Raw genomic sequence first — 23,707 nt, forward strand, 5'->3', positions numbered from 1 at the left:
AAGATGTGTTTGAAAATATTTTTTAAATGAAATAGCAGGATTTAAGCCTAAAAGATAAATGTGAAATGTGGTAGATAAAACCTAGAATGTTGAGCACATTTAATAGGTAGCCTTTTTTTTTTCAGTTAGGGTGAATATTTGAAACCTTGATTTGTTTCAGGCATGTTAGCTTTAGGTGACAACACTTTTTTAAGGGGAAAACTAGATCATTATTGAGTTTTTTTGCTTTTAGTTGAAATTTTTTTTGTATGTTGAGTGGTGAGTTGAGTTTATCTGCATATGTTCCTGGTGTATTCACTTTAAGTATAAATCACATCCACATCCATCAGACCCTTTCTAATGCTGGAAACATGTTGGGTTATAGAGTCATATAAATGAGGATGCAAAATCGTGCGGTTTTCAACTTGTATGGCGAAGCTTTGTTGCAGTGGGCAGGGATCCAGGAATGGTGTTTGGTTGTTTTCTCAGAGTGAGAGGGTTGCCATCTGGCATTGATAGTGAGATGGTGTTGTCATCAGTTTCTAGATGCAGGAAAGGAATGATCCTCATCTGTTTCCTGTGGATAAGGAAGAGGCTGACAATCTAGTAAAATCTTGTTACCTTAAAGAAAGCAGACGTGGAATTCATTTACATAATGCTCACCAGTTTCTACTTCTATGTTAATCATCTAGCTTGCTAGTGAACTTCAGCTTTGAAGAATTTAAAAACTTATTTGAACATACTCTAATTGAATACCATTAGAATATTCTAATAATGCTCTAATTGAGCCTCTTATTCTAACTGAAACACTATCCCTACCAGCTCCACTCCATGGTCTTTACTTGTGTGTTTTTTTGAAAAATCGTGCTCCTTTGGAGAGTGAAAAGCTTTTAAAATTTCTTCTGATCTTGAATAATAGGTTATGAAAAGCAAAAAAGAGGTTTCACAACCTGTTTTGAGATGGTCTTATTTTCCACTTGGATATCAAGAAAGCAACAGAAATAACAGTGCACATTTGCTAAGAACATAGTTTTTAAAATCACCTAATATAAGGTAACGTTCCTTTATGGATAACTTGCTAAGTTTATATCTGGCTCTCAGTCTTGTTTGTCTTCTTTTTGTCACTCATAAATCTTTCAGCATTTACCATAATCATTTATCACTTTTCCTGTTTCCAGTTTTTCACAAGTTGCTTTGTCTGTGCTCACCTCAAAGTGCAGGTCCTGTTTAGCTAAGGAAGTTCAGGCTGCTGAAGCTTTTGCAAAAGGAAGATATGGTGGGCCACCTCTTGAACTTTCCAAACAAAATACACTATTAAAATCTGGCCCTTGTGAAACTCTCATTTTTTCTTGATCCTAGCTGATCCTTGCTACATGTAATATCCAGCAGTACCCTTCTAACATTTAATAATCCATTTTCTGGCCTATGGAATTCGAATTTCAGTTATTGAAGAAATCCTGGTTGTCTTTCATTACACAAGACATAATTATTATTGTGTTTTCTGTCTTCTTTCATGTGCTTACTTTTTAATATTTTTTTGCTGAAAGCAATAAGGTCTGTATCAATAAGAACCCCGTAACAGATTTTGGTCTTCAGAATTGCCTTTTTATATAAAAACAAGCAAAATGCAGAGGGAATTTTTTATTAAATATTAGACATCTGGGTTGACTGCATTAATTTTAAATCATTCCTGTAATATTTCCTCTTTTCATTTGGTTCTTCTGATGCTCACATAATATGCAAATCATTTTAGAATGAATACAAAAGAAACATTAAATATATTAAAATCTGCATTTTAATAAAATTGTCAATGTGTAATATATACCTTGCTTCTAAGGAAGAATGATAAAAAGTAATAAAAGGGTAATTTAGACATAGAACTATTTAATATCCTCTTATATTTTACAACTCAACAAAAAGTAAATGCAGAATAACTGCTTTGGGCTCAGAGTTGAAAATGTCTCACTCAGATATTCTCTCTTTCATTTTTTTTTTCTTGAAAGATTCAAGAGGGCCCAACTCTGTGTGCTGGTTGAAATGGTACGGTAAACTCACTCTTGAATCTCAACATGTCAGATGAAATTTGTCATTGCTTCTTGTTGCAGATGGAGTGGATGTTGAAGATGATCCGACTTGCTCTTGGCCAGCTTCCTCACCTTCTAGCAAGGATCAGACTTCCCCTAGCCATGGAGAAGGTTGTGATTTTGGAGAGGAAGAAGGTGGCCCTGGGCTTCCGTACCCATGTCAATTCTGTGACAAGTCGTTTAGCCGCCTCAGCTACCTAAAGCACCATGAGCAGAGTCACAGCGACAAACTGCCTTTCAAATGCACCTACTGCAGTAGGCTGTTCAAACACAAGCGCAGCCGAGATCGCCACATAAAACTCCACACCGGGGACAAGAAGTACCACTGCAGTGAATGTGATGCTGCGTTTTCCAGAAGTGATCACTTGAAGATCCACTTAAAGACTCACACGTCCAACAAGCCATATAAATGTGCCATTTGTCGCCGTGGGTTTCTGTCCTCTAGTTCCTTACACGGACACATGCAGGTTCACGAGAGGAACAAGGACGGCTCCCAGTCTGGTTCCAGGATGGAGGACTGGAAGATGAAGGACACTCAGAAGTGCAGTCAGTGTGAGGAAGGCTTTGACTTCCCAGAAGACCTCCAAAAACACATTGCAGAGTGCCACCCTGAATGCTCCCCAAACGAGGACCGAGCAGCCCTCCAGTGTGTCTACTGCCACGAGCTCTTTGTAGAGGAGACCTCCCTCATGAACCACATGGAGCAGGTGCATAGTGGGGAGAAGAAGAACTCATGCAGCATTTGTTCTGAGAGTTTCCACACAGTTGAGGAACTGTACAGCCACATGGACAGTCACCAGCAACCGGAGTCGTGCAATCACAGCAACAGCCCTTCCCTGGTCACAGTGGGCTACACCTCCGTGTCCAGTACGACTCCAGATTCCAACCTCTCAGTGGACAGCTCAACCATGGTGGAAGCTGCCCCGCCAATCCCAAAGAGTCGAGGGAGGAAGAGGGCTGCTCAACAAACCCCTGACATGACTGGTCCCTCGAGTAAACAGGCAAAAGTTACCTACAGCTGTATTTACTGCAACAAACAATTATTTTCAAGTCTTGCAGTTCTGCAGATTCACCTGAAAACTATGCACTTAGATAAGCCAGAACAGGCCCATATTTGTCAGTATTGCTTGGAGGTCCTGCCCTCACTCTATAACCTAAATGAACATCTTAAGCAAGTGCATGAAGCTCAGGACCCAGGTCTGATTGTTTCTGCCATGCCTGCCATTGTCTACCAGTGTAACTTCTGTTCCGAAGTTGTCAACGACCTCAACACTCTTCAGGAACACATCCGATGTTCTCATGGATTTGCAAACCCTGCAGCTAAAGATAGTAATGCATTCTTTTGTCCCCATTGCTATATGGGGTTTCTCACTGACTCTTCCCTGGAAGAGCATATTAGACAGGTTCATTGTGACCTCAGTGGCTCCCGATTTGGGTCTCCAGTGCTTGGGACTCCCAAAGAACCAGTAGTAGAAGTCTATTCTTGTTCCTATTGTACAAATTCGCCAATATTCAACAGCGTTCTTAAACTGAACAAGCATATCAAAGAGAATCATAAAAACATTCCCTTGGCCCTGAATTATATCCACAATGGGAAGAAATCCAGGGCCTTAAGCCCCCTATCTCCTGTGGCCATAGAGCAGACATCTCTTAAGATGATGCAGGCAGTAGGAGGTGCACCTGCACGTCCAGCTGGAGAATATATCTGTAATCAGTGTGGTGCTAAGTACACATCCCTAGACAGCTTTCAGACTCACCTAAAAACTCATCTCGACACTGTGCTTCCAAAATTGACCTGTCCTCAGTGCAACAAGGAATTCCCCAACCAAGAATCCTTGCTGAAGCATGTTACCATTCACTTTATGATCACCTCAACGTATTACATCTGTGAGAGTTGCGACAAGCAATTCACATCAGTGGATGACCTTCAGAAACACCTGCTGGACATGCACACCTTTGTCTTCTTTCGCTGCACCCTCTGCCAGGAAGTTTTTGACTCAAAAGTCTCCATTCAGCTCCACTTGGCTGTGAAGCACAGTAATGAAAAGAAAGTCTATAGGTGCACATCTTGCAACTGGGACTTCCGCAATGAGACTGACTTGCAGCTCCATGTGAAACACAACCACCTGGAAAACCAAGGGAAAGTGCATAAGTGCATTTTCTGCGGTGAGTCCTTTGGCACCGAGGTGGAGCTGCAATGCCACATCACCACTCACAGTAAGAAGTACAACTGCAAGTTCTGTAGCAAAGCCTTCCATGCGATCATTTTGTTAGAAAAACACTTACGAGAAAAACATTGTGTATTTGAAACCAAGACACCCAACTGTGGAACAAATGGAGCTTCCGAGCAAGTGCAGAAAGAGGAAGTGGAGCTGCAGACATTGCTGACCAACAGCCAGGAGTCCCACAACAGTCACGATGGGAGCGAAGAAGACGTTGACACCTCTGAGCCTATGTACGGCTGCGACATTTGTGGGGCAGCCTACACTATGGAAACTTTGCTGCAGAATCACCAGCTCCGAGACCACAACATCAGACCTGGAGAAAGTGCCATTGTGAAAAAGAAAGCTGAGCTCATTAAAGGGAATTACAAGTGCAACGTGTGCTCTCGAACCTTCTTCTCCGAAAATGGCCTCCGTGAACATATGCAGACCCACCTAGGCCCTGTCAAACACTACATGTGCCCTATTTGCGGAGAGCGGTTTCCCTCCCTTTTAACCCTTACTGAACACAAAGTCACGCATAGTAAGAGTCTTGATACTGGAAACTGCCGGATTTGCAAGATGCCTCTCCAGAGTGAAGAGGAGTTTTTAGAGCATTGCCAAATGCACCCTGACTTGAGGAATTCCCTGACGGGCTTTCGCTGCGTGGTGTGCATGCAGACAGTGACCTCCACCTTGGAACTCAAAATCCATGGGACATTCCACATGCAAAAGACAGGGAATGGGTCTGCAGTTCAGACCACAGGCCGTGGCCAGCACGTCCAAAAACTGTACAAGTGCGCATCTTGCCTCAAAGAATTCCGTTCCAAGCAAGATCTGGTGAAACTTGACATCAATGGCCTGCCATATGGTCTGTGTGCCGGCTGCGTGAATCTCAGTAAGAGTGCCAGCCCAGGCATTAACGTCCCTCCCGGCACAAATAGACCAGGCTTGGGCCAGAATGAGAATCTGAGTGCCATCGAGGGGAAAGGCAAGGTGGGGGGACTGAAGACACGCTGCTCTAGCTGCAATGTTAAGTTTGAGTCTGAAAGTGAACTCCAGAACCACATCCAAACCGTCCACCGAGAGCTCGTGCCAGACAGCAACAGCACACAGTTGAAAACGCCCCAAGTATCACCAATGCCCAGAATCAGTCCCTCCCAGTCGGATGAGGTAACTCGCCTTTTTTAATGTTTGCTATTTAACCTCCTCAAGAAACGGTCCCTACTTTATGTTTACGCTCTCCACAGCTTTATTTATTGTCATGGGCCAAAAGATGCTTAGATTGAAATGCAATGATTTTTTTTCCCCCATAGCCGTTAGCTAGCAATTACTTGCTTCTTGATAAGCAGCATTTTGGCTTGAATGGTGCAAAATAGGACTAATTCCAGTCTCCCTAGGATATTGTCTTCTCTATGACTGAAGAGACCAGCGCTCATGCCAACACTACTGAGATCTGGAATCTCAGCATAGCTTCACCGTGAGTTGAAATCCCCAGCTATGACTTGTGTGTATGGCAGAGAGATAATGACACAAAAGTAAGATGCTATGAGCCACCATGTTGGCTTAGAGTAAATTAAAAAGAATATATATATATGGGGATAACAAATTGGGTAGGGGTGGCTTTTTAATACCATGTTGTCAACACTCACTGTTTGTCTTCTGGGTAGTGAGGAAAATACTTCCTCACAACAGGATTTTTAAAAAGCCTCTACATTTATTAAGCACCACGTGCCCATTATTCTGTTTAAAGACACTATCCCTGAGTTTGAGGCCTACTCTTTGGGTTTCAAAATTAATGTGTGTGTGTTTTTTTTTCTCCTTAGTTTCAGAGTAGTTTTCTGCTTTCTTTGCTGTGACGAGTACAAGAAACAAGTTCATTTACAATGAAATCATTTCATAAGTCATCATTTCTTAGAAGCTGAGCAGAGGATGGCTCATTTTAATATTTCTTTATGCTTTATCACCTGGTTTCTAAAAGCTCTTTCCACTTCCCTACCTGCCCCTATCTGGAGATCCATCCAAATGAAAACCCCAGGGAGATCCTTCTCCCTTCAGTTTGGGGTTACTGCATTTTCCTTATCTTGTCTCTGCACTCACACTCTGGTGGAGGCCCCCCTGTGGCTCCCTGCAGATAGCCATCAGTCAGCTGGCAGGGGAGGGCTGAGAAGACTGAGACAGAGCCTGGCCTCACAAAATGTGGCATCTGTGTGGCAGGCAAACTCCCAAACTTTGAAGCCACTTTCCCCCTTCTCCCCTCTCCAAGTAAATCTGCACTTTTCTCTCATTTAAATACATGAAATCCTTTCAAACTGCTGAGGACAGCTGGAAGAACATAGCTTTGATTACGGCTCGTAGCTCATGGGTTGGATCAAATTGTTTCTTTTGAAACAAATATTAGTAGTTAAAAGCATATGAAATGAGGGTTTTCCAAGTTTTTACTTTGGAATTTTTTAAACCTATAGAAAAGTTAAAGGACCAACACAGCAAACACATATGTGTGCCTGTGTATGGGTATCCCAGGTCCTCCAGATAAGAATATTTTGTTGCGTTTTCTCTCTCTCTCTGCACCCGTTTTTAAAATCAACTTCAGCTACATCAAAGAAAGTTGCAGGTATCATCACATCTCCTAAAAATAAGGTTTTTTTTTTTGTTCAATTATGACATCATTAGCTAAAGCAATTCACTAAATTAAAAGAGGAAATTAAGTAATCCCATAATATCATCTGTAAGAGGTTCATATTTAAATTTCCTCAGTTGTCCCCAAAATGTCTCATGTTTTTAAATGTTTTTGACTGAGAATGCTTAAAACATTAAGGCAGAAAATTACTCTTCTCCTTTGTTTTTATTTTGTAATGCTTAACATATGCCTACAAGAGATTGATATTCATGTTTAATTTACAAAGTGTGTAAAGTTGATTTTAAATGACTACATTAGTCTGCGTGTCTATGTGTGTGATTTTGGTGTTGCTTGTGCGTTTTAAATGAAGCATAGCTGGACTCTCTTGTTTCTTAGTAGATTGTTTATGAAAGGGCATATGCCTGTATCTTCTTATCTGTTCATGGTTTGTATTTTCTGATATTTATAAATTGCTGTATATTGTAATACCATCTAAGAGGAAATATTTCAAAAACGAATGAGGACATATAAATAGTATTTACACATTAAGTTGGTTAGAGTTACTCAATGAGGAGAATTTATCATTAAGGCTTGAATGACACCTAAAACCTTATTGATATTTAGAAAGCCTATCTTTATCCTGCACTTACATAGGATAATACTTCAAATATTTTTTAAAATACTTGTTTAAGTTTTACAATTGCATTTTTAAAGCACCTAATGACTAAGGGTCTGACTATGCAGTCGAGTACCTCCCTATGAAACCTGATTAATAAGAGCTTAGAGTGATATGCTTAATTGACGAGATATTAGGATTTAGTTTCAAATATTTCTTTGTGCCTCAAAAGTTCACTAATTTGTTCAACATTTTAATCACCATTACTATCGCCATTTTTAAATTCATCATACTATTTGTTATAAAATTTTATGTGATACTCTCTACAATTAAAAATGTACAATAGACCATATTATTTAGACTAATATAGAAAATTATCTAAATATACACAAAGTTTTACAAAAAGAAGCCTAAAAATAATATGTCAGCAAGAAAAATACAAAATAAATACTCATTTGTTCACATTCTTTGTTAGCCAAGTTAAATTTCTGTAAGTTCTCATTTTGAGGAGTTTGTGCATTTTTTTCCAGATTAGGTAAAATGAAATGTTATTATATAAGTCTTTGTCAAAAGACAGGTGTATCAGATAGGAATAAATTTTATCACAAAAAGAAATGTGACATGTATGTCTATTGACTTAGATGCCCTAGGTAGCAATTGAAGGACTTAGCAACATAGGTGGTATTTTCATCTCTTCTTCTTGCTGAGGCTTGAGACTCCAGAAGTGAAAAGAAAATCACAGGAGATAATAAAACCTGGATACGTAGGTATGGTCAAGAACAAGGTTAGATTTTTCTGGACCATGACTTAGAATCACATAGAATGTTGGTAAACATTCATGTACATCTTTCAAAGACTAAAAAGAATATTATATAATTGAGACTAGGATACCTAATTAAAAGGGATTTAAACTTAAATATAAATCTGGGAAGGATAAGTATTATATAAAACCCTGCAATCCAAAAAATGGATGAAAGACAAGGCATGCAACACTAAAAGAAGGATAATTGTTGGTAGCTGTTATGTAATAGAGAGATTTGAAATTGAAGACAGATCTGAGTTTGAATCCCATTTCTTCTGCCTAATGCTTTCTGAATTTGTGAAAAAATGTTTTCTTTGTGCCAGAATCCTCAGATTATTAATCTAAATTTGCAATGATGATTTTGTTTTGAATAAAATATTTTGGAGAACCTATTCATTTTTCTTTGCTCCTCAAAGGTTGAGTGTGATAGAAATTTACACATAACCTATGATAAATGATTCCAGAGATGGTAAGATTAACTGGGGACAGGAAGAACACTGGCCCTTTAGCTATTTCCACAAATGAAGCACTTTGCAGAGTTATTGACATTTACTATATGTTGAATAAATGTTGATTCTTCTGGGCACTGTCTACTCAGGGGCTACCCCATCTGGACCTCAGAATGTTGTCTCATGACTTTGAAGTTCTACAGTAGATTTTGGAAACATGTATTCTTCTGCCTCCTTTTTCTATTGTGCTTGGTAGTCAAGTTTCCCTGGGGAGCTATTTACTCACATTTCAATTCACACTGTCCCCCCCAGTCCTTTGAAATTGCTCTTGCCAGCGTTACCATTATCCTCATGATCTCCATGTCGTGAGATGTGCATAGGGTGCCACAGAATCAAAATAGAAGGAACAATGTAGACCATCTGACTCAGCTACTTTATTTTACAGACAAGAAAACAGGGCCAGGTAAATAGAGGATTGTCTAAGATCACACAGCCAGTAAGTGGTAGGCAAGGGGTAAGAGTTCAGGTCCTAACTCCAGGTTCAGGATTCTCTTTCCACAATCCCATGGCACTTTCCTCTAGCTGCAGTTGAATCCCCATCTTTTCTACAGCATCCTCTCGGTACTCCTGTCTTCTTTCTCTTCTCCTTCAGTTCCCTCACCCATTGCACAGGATCTTCAGCATTCGTCACTTTATTGCAACTGACTCCAAGGGCTCTTCTGGCCTAATTGACCAGTGCGTTGTACTTAGAGAAATAAAACGATAGTATATCTTAGTTATTATTGTCTCTAAGTACTTGTCACTGTTGGCCAGTCCACTTTTATGGGGCCTCTGTCTTCCTTCCTGGCTTCCTGGTTGCCTCTGTGAACGCCCTGTGGCCTCTCCTTCTTTTGCTAGCCCCTTCCTGTAGGTTTGTTTCTCCCTCATTGCTCTCACTCTGCATATCCCCTCCATGAGGCCTCCTTCACTCCCAGAGCTTGAACGACCACCTTTTACTGACCGCTCTCCAAATAGTGTATCCAAGGGATGGGAGGGGACCTTTGGGAGCTGATGGGAACACTCTTTATCTCGATGCCTGTGGTGGTTATGTGACTGCACGCATTTTTCAGTACTTAGCAGATTTAAAATTGGTTTATTATTTTTATGGGGATTACACCTCAGTGAAGCTAATTTTATTTTATTTTATTATTTATTGATTTGAGACAGGGTCTCACTCTATCATCCAGGCTGGAGTGCAGTGGTCCAATCATGGCTCACTGCAGCCTTAACCTCCCAGGCTCAGGTGATCTTCCTACCTCAGCCTCCTGGGTAGCTGAGACTACAGGCTCATGCCACCATGCCTGGCTAATTTTTGTATTTTTGGTAGAGACGAGCTTGCCATGAGGAGTTCAAGACCAGACTAGGCTCAAACAATCAACCTGCCTCAGCCTCCCAACGTGTTGGGATTACAGGCGTGAGCTAATTTTAAAAAGCAATGATGTCTCCAACTCACATCTTTGCACTGAGCTTCAGACTCATATAAACAGCTGCCTGCTACATGTATCCACTCACATGTTCCCTTGAACTTCAAACTCAGTGGGTCCCAAATTGAACTCAGCACCTTTTCTCTAAACCTGCATTTTTTCTTATGTTTTGTATTTCACCTATAGATCCATCGATCTTCTCAGTTACTTCCTTTCTACTCTGCATCATTTGGTCATCAAGCTATCTTGACTGCAGCTCATATGTACAGTTGACTCTTGAACATTCCAGGAGATAGAGGCACTGACCCCTCACTCGGTCAAAAATCTGCATATAACTTTGACTCCCTCAAAACTTAACTACTAATAGCCTACTTATCGATAACATAAACAGTCAGTTAACACATGCTTTGTTAGTTATATGTATTACACACTGTATTCTTACAATAAAGTAAACCAGAGAAAAGAAAATACTAGTAGAAAGTCATAAGGAAGGGAAAATCTGTCCATTAAGTAGAAGTGGAGCATCATTAAGGCCTTCATCTTCATTGTCTTCACGTTGCGTAGGCTGCAGAAGAGGAAGAAGAGGACGGTTTGGTCTTGCTGTCTTGGGGGTGGCAGAGGCAGAAAATACACATGTAAGTGGACCCATGCAGTTCAAACCTGTGTTCTTTGAGGGTCAGCTATTTTTCTTTTCTTTTTTTTGAGATGGAGTGTCACTCTTGTTGCCCAGGCTGGAGTGCAATGGCGTGATCTCGGCTCACCACAACCTCTGCCTCTCAGGTTCAAGCGATTCTCCTGCCTCAGCCTCCTGACTAGCTGGGATTACAGGCATGAACCACCATTTCCAGTTAATTTTTTTTTTCTTTTTTTGTATTTTTTTAGTAGAGATGGGGTTTTTTCTCTGAGACAGGGTTTCACTCTGTGGCCCAGGCTTGAGTACAGTGGTGGGATCATGGCTCACTGCAGCCTCAACCTCCTAAGCAATCCTCCTGGTTCAGCCTCCTGAGTATCTGAGACTATACAGGTATGCACCACATGTCCAGCTAATTTTTTTTTTTTTTTTTAGTAGGCTCGAGGTCTCATTATGTTGGCCATGCTGGGCTCAAGTGATTCTCCTGCCTTGGTCTCCCAATGTGCTGGGATTACAGGCCTGAGTCACTGCACCCAGCCAACTGTTTTTCTTGAATCAACTCCTCCCACCATCCCCTTACCACGTTCTAAGTTCAATGTCTGATCTTCTTTTCCTAAACAACTGAAGCAGCTTCATTTGGTCATTCTGACTTGAGTCTCATCATTTTCAAATCCGTCTCCACACCACTGCCACAACCATCCCATCTAAAACACAAATCTGTCTAGCATGTCCCTTCCTATTTGAAACATTGTGAGTGTTCTGCTCCTCCATCCCCATAGGATGATATAATAATCCTTTTATTGTGAAATACAGGACCCTTCAGGTTTCGGCTTCCCCTTCTTTTCCCTGCCCTCTCCTTGTTCTATAATTGGAAGCACTTTAATTAACCACACATAACATATTGTCTCTGTGTCTTACTGAGGCTGTCCTGTTCCTTCTCCCCAAATAACCTCTCTCCTCTTGACTGTCTTCCACCTTCCAGAAGACTGTCCAGCTTATCCTTTCTTTGGAGATCAACTATTCTAGAAAGCCGCCTGTGAGCCTGACTCTCCATCCCAAGCATCTCCCTATCCCCTCAATGCCCTGTGCAGATAATATGGAGTAAATATCACGTGAAAATTGTTACACTGCTTTATGATTATCTATTACATTGTCTTTTCCTCTCATTAATTTCCTGGGGCAAGAACTTAGTCTCATATTCTTGGTACCTCTGACAGTGCCAGGCCCATATTAGGCAAACGCCTCACTGCATGGGTGTCATGCCATGGAGCTTGAATGTGCCTGGTGGCCCTCCCAAAATGTCTTCTTATTTTTGCAGGACAAATGACCAACTAGATTTTTCATCCAGGAAACCTTTGTCTGAAGTGTCGTATGTATACACTGGACTCCTGGTTCTCTCTCCTGAAACGTTTTCCTCTTCCAGCCTTCCATCATTTTAGTAAAGGGAACCACTCTACATCCAATTACTCAAGCAAGAAACCTGTGAATCATTCCTGATTCCTCTTTTCTCTGATGCTCCATGTTTAATCCATCAATGAATACTGTTGATTCCACCTCCAATAAGTATCTTCAAATATCTCATCCACTTCTGTATACCTCCAAAGCCATAATCTTACTCTAGGCTGCAATTGTTTCTCGTCTGGATACCGCAGTAGCTTCCTAACAGATCCTCTCCTTCATCTTCTGCCTGCTTCCGGTCCATTCTTCATGCTGCAGTTGGAAGCGTAGACCTGTAAATTAAATGAAGCCACTTAAAATTTTTTTGTGGCTTTCCACTTTCTCAAATGAACCCCAATGCCTCACCAACTTACAAAGTCATGGGCTCTCTGGCTGTGGCAGGCTATTCTCACTTCCTTCTGGCGACTCTCCCTTCTTGACTGCTCAGGTCCTGAACATGTGCTGCTTCCCCACTTTATCACCTGAGCTGCTCTTCCCAAGCAGCCTGTCTGTTCTGCTGGCTCTTTCTCATCTCTCAGGTGGGCCTTCCTGAAAACCTTATCAAAGGTGGTCTCCCCTTTAGGATTTTCTTTTAAAAATGTCATTATTTGTTCACTTGGCTGGGGCATGATGCCTCATGCCTATAATCCCAGCACTTTGGGAGGCTGAGGTGGGAGGATCATTGAGGCCAGGAGTTTGAGACCAGCCTGGCCAACATAGCAAGATCCTGTCTCTACAGAAATGAAAAATTAATCAGGTGTGGTGGTGCACACCTGTAGTTCTAGTTACTCAGGAGGCTGAAGTGGGAGGATTGCATGAGCCCAGGAGCTCGAGGCTGCAGTGAGCAGTGATAGCATCATTGTACTCCAGCCTGGGCAACAGAGTGAGACCCTGTATCAAGGAAAAAAGCCCTATTTCCTTCATCTCCTTTCTCATCTCTGAATGCCCATCAACTTATCATAAGGGCTCAGTAAATGTTAGTTGAATAAATGAATACAGTGTATTCATTACAGTGTAAGTCCTTCAGAGTAACAAAAAATAGTGTATACTTTATTTTCAGGTACATCTAGTTACTAATACCTATGGGTATAGGTCATTTTGCCTAAAACTATTTTAAAGTTAGGTTTGATCTAAATATATTAAAATACACTAAAAGGTTTGAAGTTTGTAACAATCCAAAGTTCGTCTTCAATATGAAGATCTGTTTTAAGTGTCTTAGAATCAATATTTTTTATGGTTTTTGTATGGAAGATGGAAATGTACATGGTGACAATTCAGAACCTACTCAAGTCCCAGAGTTCTGTTTTGTATTGTTCTGTTCATCAAAATTTCCCTATGAGGCTGAAAAAAAACAGATTGATTAAAAAATATTTTAAAGTTTTCGTATTTCAAATTGCTGATAATAAGTTTTGCTAAGTTAAATATGCAAAGAGCAAAAACTACATGGGTTAAGTTCCCTCTAAAGAGACAGTATTTAAAAAATTAAATAGAAAATTTACAGGACCAAATAAATTGATAAGGTTCAAGATGTTCATGAAAGACAGTGAATTGCTCTGCCAAGTCCAATCTGTATTGTTGTTGTTATATTCAATTTTTTTTTTGCCATCTACAAAGTAATACAACAGGGAGTCAATGGCCCTGGCACCAGTACCATGGGTTGGAATGTGGGAGCAGGTGCCTTGCATCCATGCTTTCTACCCAGTTCCGTGATCACCTGATATTGATCATTGCCCCCATTATTGAATTTGCTGCATCTACCATTCCTAGATTTTCTGTACTTACCTCCAGTTCTAGACCTTTTGTTGATATTTTTTATATGGTTACAGTGACTTTTTAGAACTTATGAAATTCAAAAACAGGAACGTTTTTGTATTTCAAATTGCTGATTGCACATAATAATATTTATCCTTTTGGTACTAGGCCAAAAGACTTTGGAATCATCTTGTGTCATCGTAGAACTCTGTCTAGGAGAAACATTTCACATTTTTGACTGAGATTTTGTCAAGATGGAGATTAGTAAATATCTAGTCAAGATGATTTTAAATGATGAAAGCAAAGTGAAAGCTATATTCTGGATGTCTGGATCTCTTATTACGGTGTTGTTCTACCTACCATATGATGTAGTTGTAGTTTTCTAGCACATGTACTTTGTATTTCTAGAAATTTAGCAGCCTAATTTTAAGAATCTTGCCAAAAGCTTTTAAAAAGCCTGAATAGCTGGTTCCCCTTATTTGTACTTTAAAAAACCTTTTTATGCTTTTTTATCTTTTAAGTGTGCATGTTTCTAAAGGTTCTATTCTTAACCTGCCTTTCTATTCTGAAATAGGAATTCCTATTTCCTATTACCTCATTATTAAGCCATACAAATAAGCAAAATATGAAGTTTCAATTCTCAACTTCTGTTTAACTCCCAGTCTTAAATTTTCAGCTTCCCTTTTCACATTACCAATTGAAGCTTCTGCTAGCCCTTTAATCAACTCCAACTATAATTTCATTTTTCTCCCATTTTGGTCAGTATTTCGTCTTTTGCCTGGTCGTTCCTGCCTGAAACTTTGTTTCTGTTTCCTATATGCTTCCTGTTCTCCTAACCTGTTAGGGCAATCACTCCCCAGGAGCCATTGATTCTTCTTTTGTAATTTCTCTTCTATCTGCATCTCCTGCATCCTTTCTCCAGGCCAAACTATATTAAATCTCAGCTGGTCTCCTTCACGTGCCTCCTATCGTAAAGCTTATCTCAACAAACTTAAAACCTGAGGCTCACACAAATCGAGTTCTCTGACTATAATACAAGTAAGTTATAAATGAAAAATATATCTTAAAATCATACATTTTAAAGTTTAAAACATGCATTGAACAAAGAAGGCATAAAAATAGAAATTAAAAATGCTGAAAACTGAAGGATAAATACATTTCAAAAGTTTTGAGATATAACTAAATGCACCACTTAGAGGGACAGTTGTTAGAAAATAAAAATATACTTTAGAAAATAAGGAAAGCATACTATCACTGAGATATATCAACTTAAGACCTTAAGAATAGAACAATAAAATAAACCCATATAAAGCAGAATGAAAGAAAGCAATAAAGTGAAGAACAAAAGTAATGAAATAGAAAACAAAGAAGAAATGAACAACAAGGAGGCCAATGGAGTAAAAAGTTAGTTTTCTGAAAAGACTGACAGTTTACAAACTTCTGGTGAGATTAATCAGTAAAAAGAACCAGAGATAAATAATATTAATAATAAAAAGGGGAGCCTTACTTTGTACTTGCAGAAGTTAAAAAGCTAATAAGAGAAACATTACACATATCAAAATGACTATAAAAAGAATGCAATAATTCTTTTTTTGAGAGAATGAGGAGCAAAATGACTTTATTCATGGAAAGTTTAAGAATAGACAAAACTAATCTATGATGATCAAAGTCAGAGTAGTTACTGCTGGGATCCTGTCAACAGGGAAGGAAAAGCAAGGCATTACCTGGATGCTGGAAGTGTTTCGTATCTTCTCTATGTGTTGGTTACCCTGGTGAGTAATATCTGAAATTTCACCAAGCAGTATACTTAAGATTAGTACGGTTTACTATATGTAATGTTATTTCCCAATTAAAATTTTACAAAAAATGCCAAATGAAGATAAAAGAAGAAAAAAAATACTATGAGTAACTTTATGCTAATAGTAGAGAATTTAAGTTACAGTATATAGAAACCATCTTAGAATAATATGTTACCAAACATGGCTCAAGAAAAAAAGAGAGAAGTATAATGATTCAATAAACATTGAAGAGTTTAATAAATTGTTGAAAATCTTTCCTCCAGAGAAAATATTAGGCTCAGGTGGCTTTCAAGATGAGTCCCCCTAAACATACACATAATTTCAAAACTGTGCCAGAAAATACAAAATGAGAAAATACCCTTGCTCATTTAATGAATCTGATATGATCCTGATATCAAAACCAGACAAAAATACTGAAAAAGAGAAATGTAGGCCAATTTTATTCATGATTTTACATTTTAAAATTTTGAACAAAGTATTAGTAGCTAAATCCATGTATAAAAAAGAGAATATATTATGATTGAAATAGGTTTATCACAAGAATGCAAGGTGGGTTCAATTTCAGGAAATCAATTAATTTAGTTTACCACATTAACAGATTAAAAGAGATAAATTATATTTTTATCAAGTCAATGGAAAAACTGTATTTAACATATTTTCATGATCAAAAAAGAACACTAAACTAAGAATAGGCGGGAATTCCCTTACCCTAATAAAAACTTTTTAAAATATTATCTTAAGCAAGCATTATAAATAATATATAACCATTATTTTATAATATAGTTATATATTTTATAATAGAATTATAATGTAACTATAATATCATTATAATATAATATATGTTATAATGTAACTATATTATACTTACAATATAATTTGTGGGGAAATTTTAATTAATGTTTTATAATTAAAATTACTATTAAGGCATGCTAGGTGATGTAGCCTGTAAGCTAACATAAAATCAAAATAAATTTGAGTATTAGAAAAAATGTAGCACAAAAGTTGAAAATATACAGATTATAATGTCATATACAGGTAATGTGTTTGCATGTAAAATGACACCCAAAGAATTTAAAGACAAATTATTACAATAAAACTTTAGCAAAGTTGCTGGGTACCAAATCAACACATTTAAGTCAACTGGATTTTTATTCACTAGCAAAACCCAGAAAATACACAATTTAAAATAATCTCACTTATGATAGGCAGAAAAAAATAGGTACTTAGAAATCAATCTTACAAAATATGTAAGACATTTATGGAAAAAATGATATAACATTACTGAAATATTTTAAAAGACTTGAATAAATGATCAGATATAACTTGTTTGTGGATAGGAAGACTCAATACTGTAAGTCTGTCAATTATGTCTAAATTGATCTATAGATTTAGTGCCATTTCAATGAAAATTTCAGCAGGTTTTAAAATATATATTTATATACATATATATATATATTTGTTGAGACTAAGTCTCACTCTGTTGCCCAGGCTGGAGTGCAGTGGCGTGATCTTGGCTCACCACAACCTCCACCTCCTGGGTTCAAGTGATTCTCCTGCCTCAGCCTCCCAAGTAGCTGAGACTACAGGTGTGTGCCACCATGCCCAGCCACTTTTTATATTTATTAGTAGAGATGGGGTTTCACTATGTTGGCCAGGCTGGTCTCAAACTGCTGACTTTGTGATCTCCTCACCTTGGCCTCCCAAAGTGCTAGGATTACAGGCGTGAGCCACCATGCCCGGCCATTAAAATATTTTTTATATATTTCTATTTTTTGGAACTTGATAAGCAGATTCCAAAACATGTATAGAAGAATGAAAAGTCACATGACAAAGATATTCTTGAAGAAAAAGAATAGGCAGAGAAAATGTTTGTCCCATTTTCTAGTCAATTTATAATAAATCTGTAGTAATTAGGATTATGCAGTGTTAGTCCACAGAACCACACAGAGATTTCTCCAAAAAAGATATTACATGTATAAAATTCAGTGTAGAGTAGAACTGCCTTTGCACATTAGTGGGGAAATGGATAAACTATTCAACTCATTATCTATATGGAATAAAATAAAATGAACCTCTACTGACATGTATAAAAATTAGTTCCAGGTGGTTTAAAGACACGTGTGAAAGGCAAAACCATAAACCTTTTAGTAAAATAAAAGAATATTTTTATCACCTTCTATAAGGGAATGATTTTGTAAACAAGACCACACAATATAAATCACAAGTAAAATTTGTTCAGCAACGTTAAAAATAATTTATGTTTACCAAACGTTATCATACAGGGAGTGAAAACAAAAGCTACAGGATTATAAAACAAATTTATAACACATAACTAGAAAAATTAATAGTTTCCAAAACTATGTAAGAAGCAGCCAGAAACTGATAGAAAAACGCAAACTGCCGTATAAGAAAATGGGAAATTAACATGAACAGAATTTCACAAATAGGAAACATGAAGGTCCAGTGAACATGTGAAAATATTTATTCTCATTATTAATATGGAAAATGCAAATTTAGAGAAAGAGTAACGATTTTCTGGGAGGGCTGCGTAGGAAGCTACGCAGGAGTCCAGGTATACAGGTTTAACAGTTAACTCTTTATACATTACCTATGTTACCAATGCTCTATAAGCATTTAATCTTTAACATAAAAACAAAAAACCCCCAAAACTCAGAACCCTAAGTATATAATCAGTATCATTCACCATAAATAGAAGAATGAATACAAAATAATATTCTAAAATTTCTAGCCCTATATTCTAACCCACAAAAGGCTCTGAGCCTGAAACCTGTTCATTACTACAAATTTATTAAGTGTTGTAGAGGTATTAAAGACATATTAGCATCTCAGTTAATCTTTTTTCTTTTGTTATTGTTATTAGAGCAGTATCCATGTATTACACTTTAGTGGGTATATATCTCACACTTTGGGGAATATTAGCATTTAGCAGGAACTTTTTTATTCCTCATCTGGTACTTCAATTTGTGATAACAGATTTATTAATTCCTGTCATGTACAAGGCATTAGCTATCAGGTTTGTAAAGAGGAGAAGCTTTATACAAATACGGTTATTTGGATACATGTCTTTCTCCTCTATGTATGTCTGGCAAGCTTGTGTGAGAACAGGGAGACAGTATGCCTGGAGCAGAGTGAGCAGAGGACAGAGTCGTGGCAGAGAAGGTCAGAGAGCTGGAGAAGGGCGGAGGCTGGGCTTTGGCTTGGTAGCCTCCGTGGGTCTCAGGTTAGTTACTTGTATGCCCTAGGTTCTTTGTAAACACTTATAAATAATTGAAGCCTGGTAATTAAAATATTTGGAAAATGAAACAAAGAAGGAAGCATTTCTCTAAAAACTAAATAATAGTACAGGTTCTCAGAGCCACACATGAATAGAACATTAGACACCTCATAAGTATGTGATATACTATGCACTTCATGTCATAAAGAGATTGAGTGGCAGGCAAAGTCCTATAAAAATCCCCATATCAAGGCAAATAATTTATTTTATTGAATTAAACATTGTATTACATAAGCAAGCCTTTAACTGAGTCTGTAAATTTTTTGTTACAGGGAGATTGCTGCTGTGGGCATGGGGAGTTTAAGGATATGCAGCATAGTATAGTAGAAGGAAAGATTGTCTTTAGGGAAAATAAATGAGTTCATGTAACAGTTGACAGGGTCATTTATGTGATCTCAGCCAGTCCTTCCTAAGCTTCAGTTTCCTCATTGCTAAAATGGGCATTCAACATACTTTACCCTCTTTATAAGGTATCATGAAAAGCAGATGGTATAGTCTATGAAAGTTCTTACTAAACATGAAGCACACTACCAATGTCATATGTGATAAATCATTTATATAGTATGTAATCTACACATATCCCTATTTATGTATGTATGTATGTATGTATGTATACATATAATTTATTTACATAATTTTTTCAATTAATTTGTTATTATAATGTAGAATTATTTCATCTAATGCTAGGACTATGGCTTATTCAGTCAAGTGCATCTAAATGAGGAATCATATTTCCACAAAGTTGATGAAGTGGAAAAAACATAATTTAGTCTTAAAACTTAGAGGCAATGAAAATCAAGGAGCAAAAAGAATGTAAAGACCACAGAAATAAAATGTTACTTTATTTGAGGTCAGAGATAGTGTCAGGAAACAATACATATAAAAGGTAGAAACGCATATAAATAAATGAGCATATAGCTGACAAATGTAATCACAGTTAAGAAAGGAAAAATGCTCAATAGTATTATTGGATTGCAAGGGAGTTAACAACATCTTGGAGAAATAACATTTAAGTCAAGTAAAAATTGGACATGAAAGGTTTAGTAAGTGAATACCAAAATAAGGATTTCCACCCTCTAATCCTAGGAAACAAATAAGCAGCTTGAGAAGCAGTTAATTTGAAAGGGCTATTACTTGCCTAAAATCCACTGGTGATGCCCTGTATGAATCACATGCACAGTATTTACATACTGGGGGGAAAACGTAGTAAAAATTGTCTCTCTTTTTGGCCACGATTTGTAATTTAGTAAGGAAGCAAAAATAAGCTGTATTAAAAGCTATTGATACAGTCCCAGCAACGTAGCAAGACCTCGTCTCTACTGAAAATTTAAAGAAATTTAATGGGTTCAGTGGTGTGTGGCATGTGCCAGCAGTTCAGCTACTCAGGAGGCTGAGGTGGGTGTGGGGAATAAATGAATGAATGAACTAAACTCAAATTAATCTGAACAGTGTAACAAGTTAGTTTTAAATGTTTTAAATTTGGTATAGCAATATTGACAAAGCTATTGATGTATATCTAGAAATTGATAATTATAAGCAGTGACCACATGCTTGATAAAGTTCTTTTTTTTTCAAAAAAGAAAGAGAAAGTAAGAGGAGGAACAGAAAAAAGAAAAAAAGAAATGTGGGTTTAAGGGAGGGAGGGAGGGAAAACTAAATGACCAGATAAAGTAGCTGAAAAACTGGCAGGAAACCCCCTAAGCTTAAAATCTGTACTTACTAGGACTGGAGAATTAAAATAGTTTTGATGGAAAACAGATTCTTTTAGCACCATAATTGTGGCTAGATTGATATTATTTTGTTATACAAAATTTAAAATGCTGTTTAGATTGAGTCTAGTTCATTCATTCATTTATTCAACAATTAATTGAGTTTCAAATGTGTGGCAAGCGTTGTTCATAGATGGGCACAAAAGGCAAACATAATTGTTGCTTCATGTTTCTCTCAGTAAAGAATTAAACCTATAAAAAGCAAATATATCTTCAAATAGTGACTCCTATATATATTAAGACTGTGAAGAGCTGGCAGGATTAGAAGTAGGACTATGTTTACATGTCTAGTAAGGCTATTCAACAGTGATATTCCAACATGTCTTTTAAAAGAATGATTTGTCACCTGGATTTCTAAAGAAAATTAAAAAAAATCACGGTGCTTGCCTTGCAAGATGTCAAATTTGATATTATCCTTTTCTTAACACTTCTCACCTTTCATATTATATACTGTGGTAGAATGTTCTCAAGGAGCAGAAGCCTAGTTGGGAAAGGGCCCCCTATTTTTCCAGATTATATTCTTAGACATTTTTTTATTTGGAGAATTTCTAGCTTTATACGATATATTATCAGTAACGATTATGCAGAACTTTTTCAGTGTTGCAGTTTAATCTTTCTGGGATAATCTGAAGGGGGACTAAGAGGTTATACCTGGCTGTATGATGCAGAATCTAGGCGTGTTTGATGACAGCAATCTGGTTCCCTCCATCATGATATTCTGAAAACATTTACTTTTAGGTGTACATATAAAAAGCTCACATTCATTCACTTCTGTGTAGTTCATGCACTCTTTCACAAATGCTCTCTGTCAGGCAGTGTGCTGGGTGTGAGCGCTTAAGAGAAAACTAAGACATTACTACTTAAGTGACAGGAAACCTTTGAATATAATATGCACATTCTATGCTGAAAGTGTACACTGGGAAATGAAAACCCTCCAAGAAGGCAGCGGTTAGTAGCAAGAACTGGCAATGGAGAGGCAGTGCTGGAGAGTGGATCCTGCAGTCCTGTGCCCCAAGGAGCCCCGATGAGTTGCAAGCATCACAGATAGCCAAGGTGGCAATAGCAGCTCCTTTTTGAAAATGAGTCGCCACACCATGTACATGTGGATGTGTTCATGGCAGTCTGGGGTCCTAGGCTTGCTAGGTTGGTCACTTTCTGTGAGTCATGGGCAAGGTCATTCCATCTCTCTGGATCTGTTTCATTGTCTGTGAGGAAATTTGAAATAGATGAACTTACTTGTCCCTTTCAATCCTAAAACTCCACAATACTCTATATAAGCTTGGCTGTTACCTTTGGAAATGCAAAGAATAGGGGGGCATTTTTTCCTATTTTTCAAAAAGATATTTTCGGGATAATGAATGGGGAAGATTTTGAAAAATCCAGATAATTTTAGTTAAATCAAGGGGTTAAAAGAACCCTACCACTTGCACATTTGTATACATTGTAATTGCACAGCATGTTCTAGAATAGGTAAAGTGAAAGAAACACACCTCTGTCCTAAAAAATTTACTAAGAGTACAAACAACAGGAATAATAAAGTCAGCACCCACGGCATTGTGTGGGTGTAATTGCTAGCAAGCTTTTTGAAGCAGGTGGGTTTTAGAAGTAATTTGAAGGAGAAGAGAAGGGTGGTCTGACATGCCTCAGTAGGAAAGCTGTTCAAGTGGAATGGATGGATGAGAAAAGGCAAACCCAGAATGAGAATATGGAGAAAGAGAGAAGCAAATAAGAACTGCTAAGAGAAGGGGGGACATGCATTAAAATATCTCAGTGGAGATAAAAGTTATAAAGGACAAAGGTAATTTGGGCACATACATGGATAAATGAAATGATCTAGCATAAGACAAACTACATTTTGTAGGTAAGACACAAAAACTACCAGAACACGAAATATTTCTTTGACGGAAGACTAGCTGGAAGGATACATTAGAGATATAAACAAAAGAGAATGACTAGGACTGCACAGGAGCCGTCATCTGAAGAGAAGTAGAAGGAAGCAAAGATTTTTATTGCACAGTGAACAGGTATGAGTCGTTTACATATTAATTTGTTATGTGTAACTAATTATGTATTGCAGTAGATACAAAATGGGCTGGGCACAGTGGCTGTGGCTCACACCTGTAATCCCAGCACTTTGAGAGGCTGAGGTGGATCACTTGAGGCCAGGAGTTCGAGAGGTGGATCACTTGAGGGCGGATCACTCAGGAGGCTGGATCACTCAGGAGGCTGGGTCACTCGAGAGGTGGATCACTCAGGAGGCTGAGGTGGATCACTTGAGGGCGGATCACTTGAGGCCAGGAGTTCGAGACCAACCTGGCCAACATAGCAAAACCGCATCTCTACTAAACATACAAAAAAAAATTAGCTGGGCGAGGTAGCTCATGCCTGTAATCTTAGCTACTCGGGAGGCTGAGGCAGGAGACTTGTTTAAGCCCAGGAGGCGGAGGTTGCAGTGAGCTGAGATCATGCCATTGCACACCAGCCTGTGTGATGGAGCGAGACTCTGTCTCAAACAAGAAACAAACAAATTAAAAAACAAACAAACAAAATGAATAAGACAGAGCCTTCTACCTAGCCTTAAAGAGCTTATAGCTGTTTAGGATCAGTTTTATTAAAATAATTCTGATACAACGTGTAAATGAATTATAAGATAATTTTTTAAATGAGGTAAAAAATTTGTCTGTTTTATCCTTTTGAAATTTGTGATGATTTTTTATTAAATGATACCAAGTACTCGTAGAGAGTTAATGAACCAATCTAATTTGTTTTAGGACAGAAACTATATACTTAGGAAAGTATTTCTTAATGGA

At 37.9% G+C, this 23,707-nt stretch overlaps 1 protein-coding gene across 5 annotated transcripts in view; it reads left to right on the forward strand.

The window, feature by feature from the left end:
• Window positions 1-23,707, forward strand: part of ZNF521 (zinc finger protein 521) — a 290,644-nt gene that overhangs the window by 122,165 nt on the left and 144,772 nt on the right. For all 5 annotated transcript variants that reach the window (XM_032152612.2, XM_032152610.2, XM_058438547.1 and 2 more), the window contains one exon: window positions 2,085-5,437. In XM_032152612.2, the coding sequence (XP_032008503.1) occupies window positions 2,525-5,437 (2,913 nt within the window). In that variant the 5' untranslated portion in view covers window positions 2,085-2,524. The remainder of the gene's footprint in view (window positions 1-2,084; window positions 5,438-23,707) is intronic.

The sequence above is a fragment of the Hylobates moloch genome, unplaced genomic scaffold, assembly GCF_009828535.3.
Source record: "Hylobates moloch isolate HMO894 unplaced genomic scaffold, HMol_V3 SCAFFOLD_5, whole genome shotgun sequence".
In the NCBI taxonomy this organism is placed as follows: Eukaryota; Metazoa; Chordata; class Mammalia; order Primates; family Hylobatidae; genus Hylobates; species Hylobates moloch.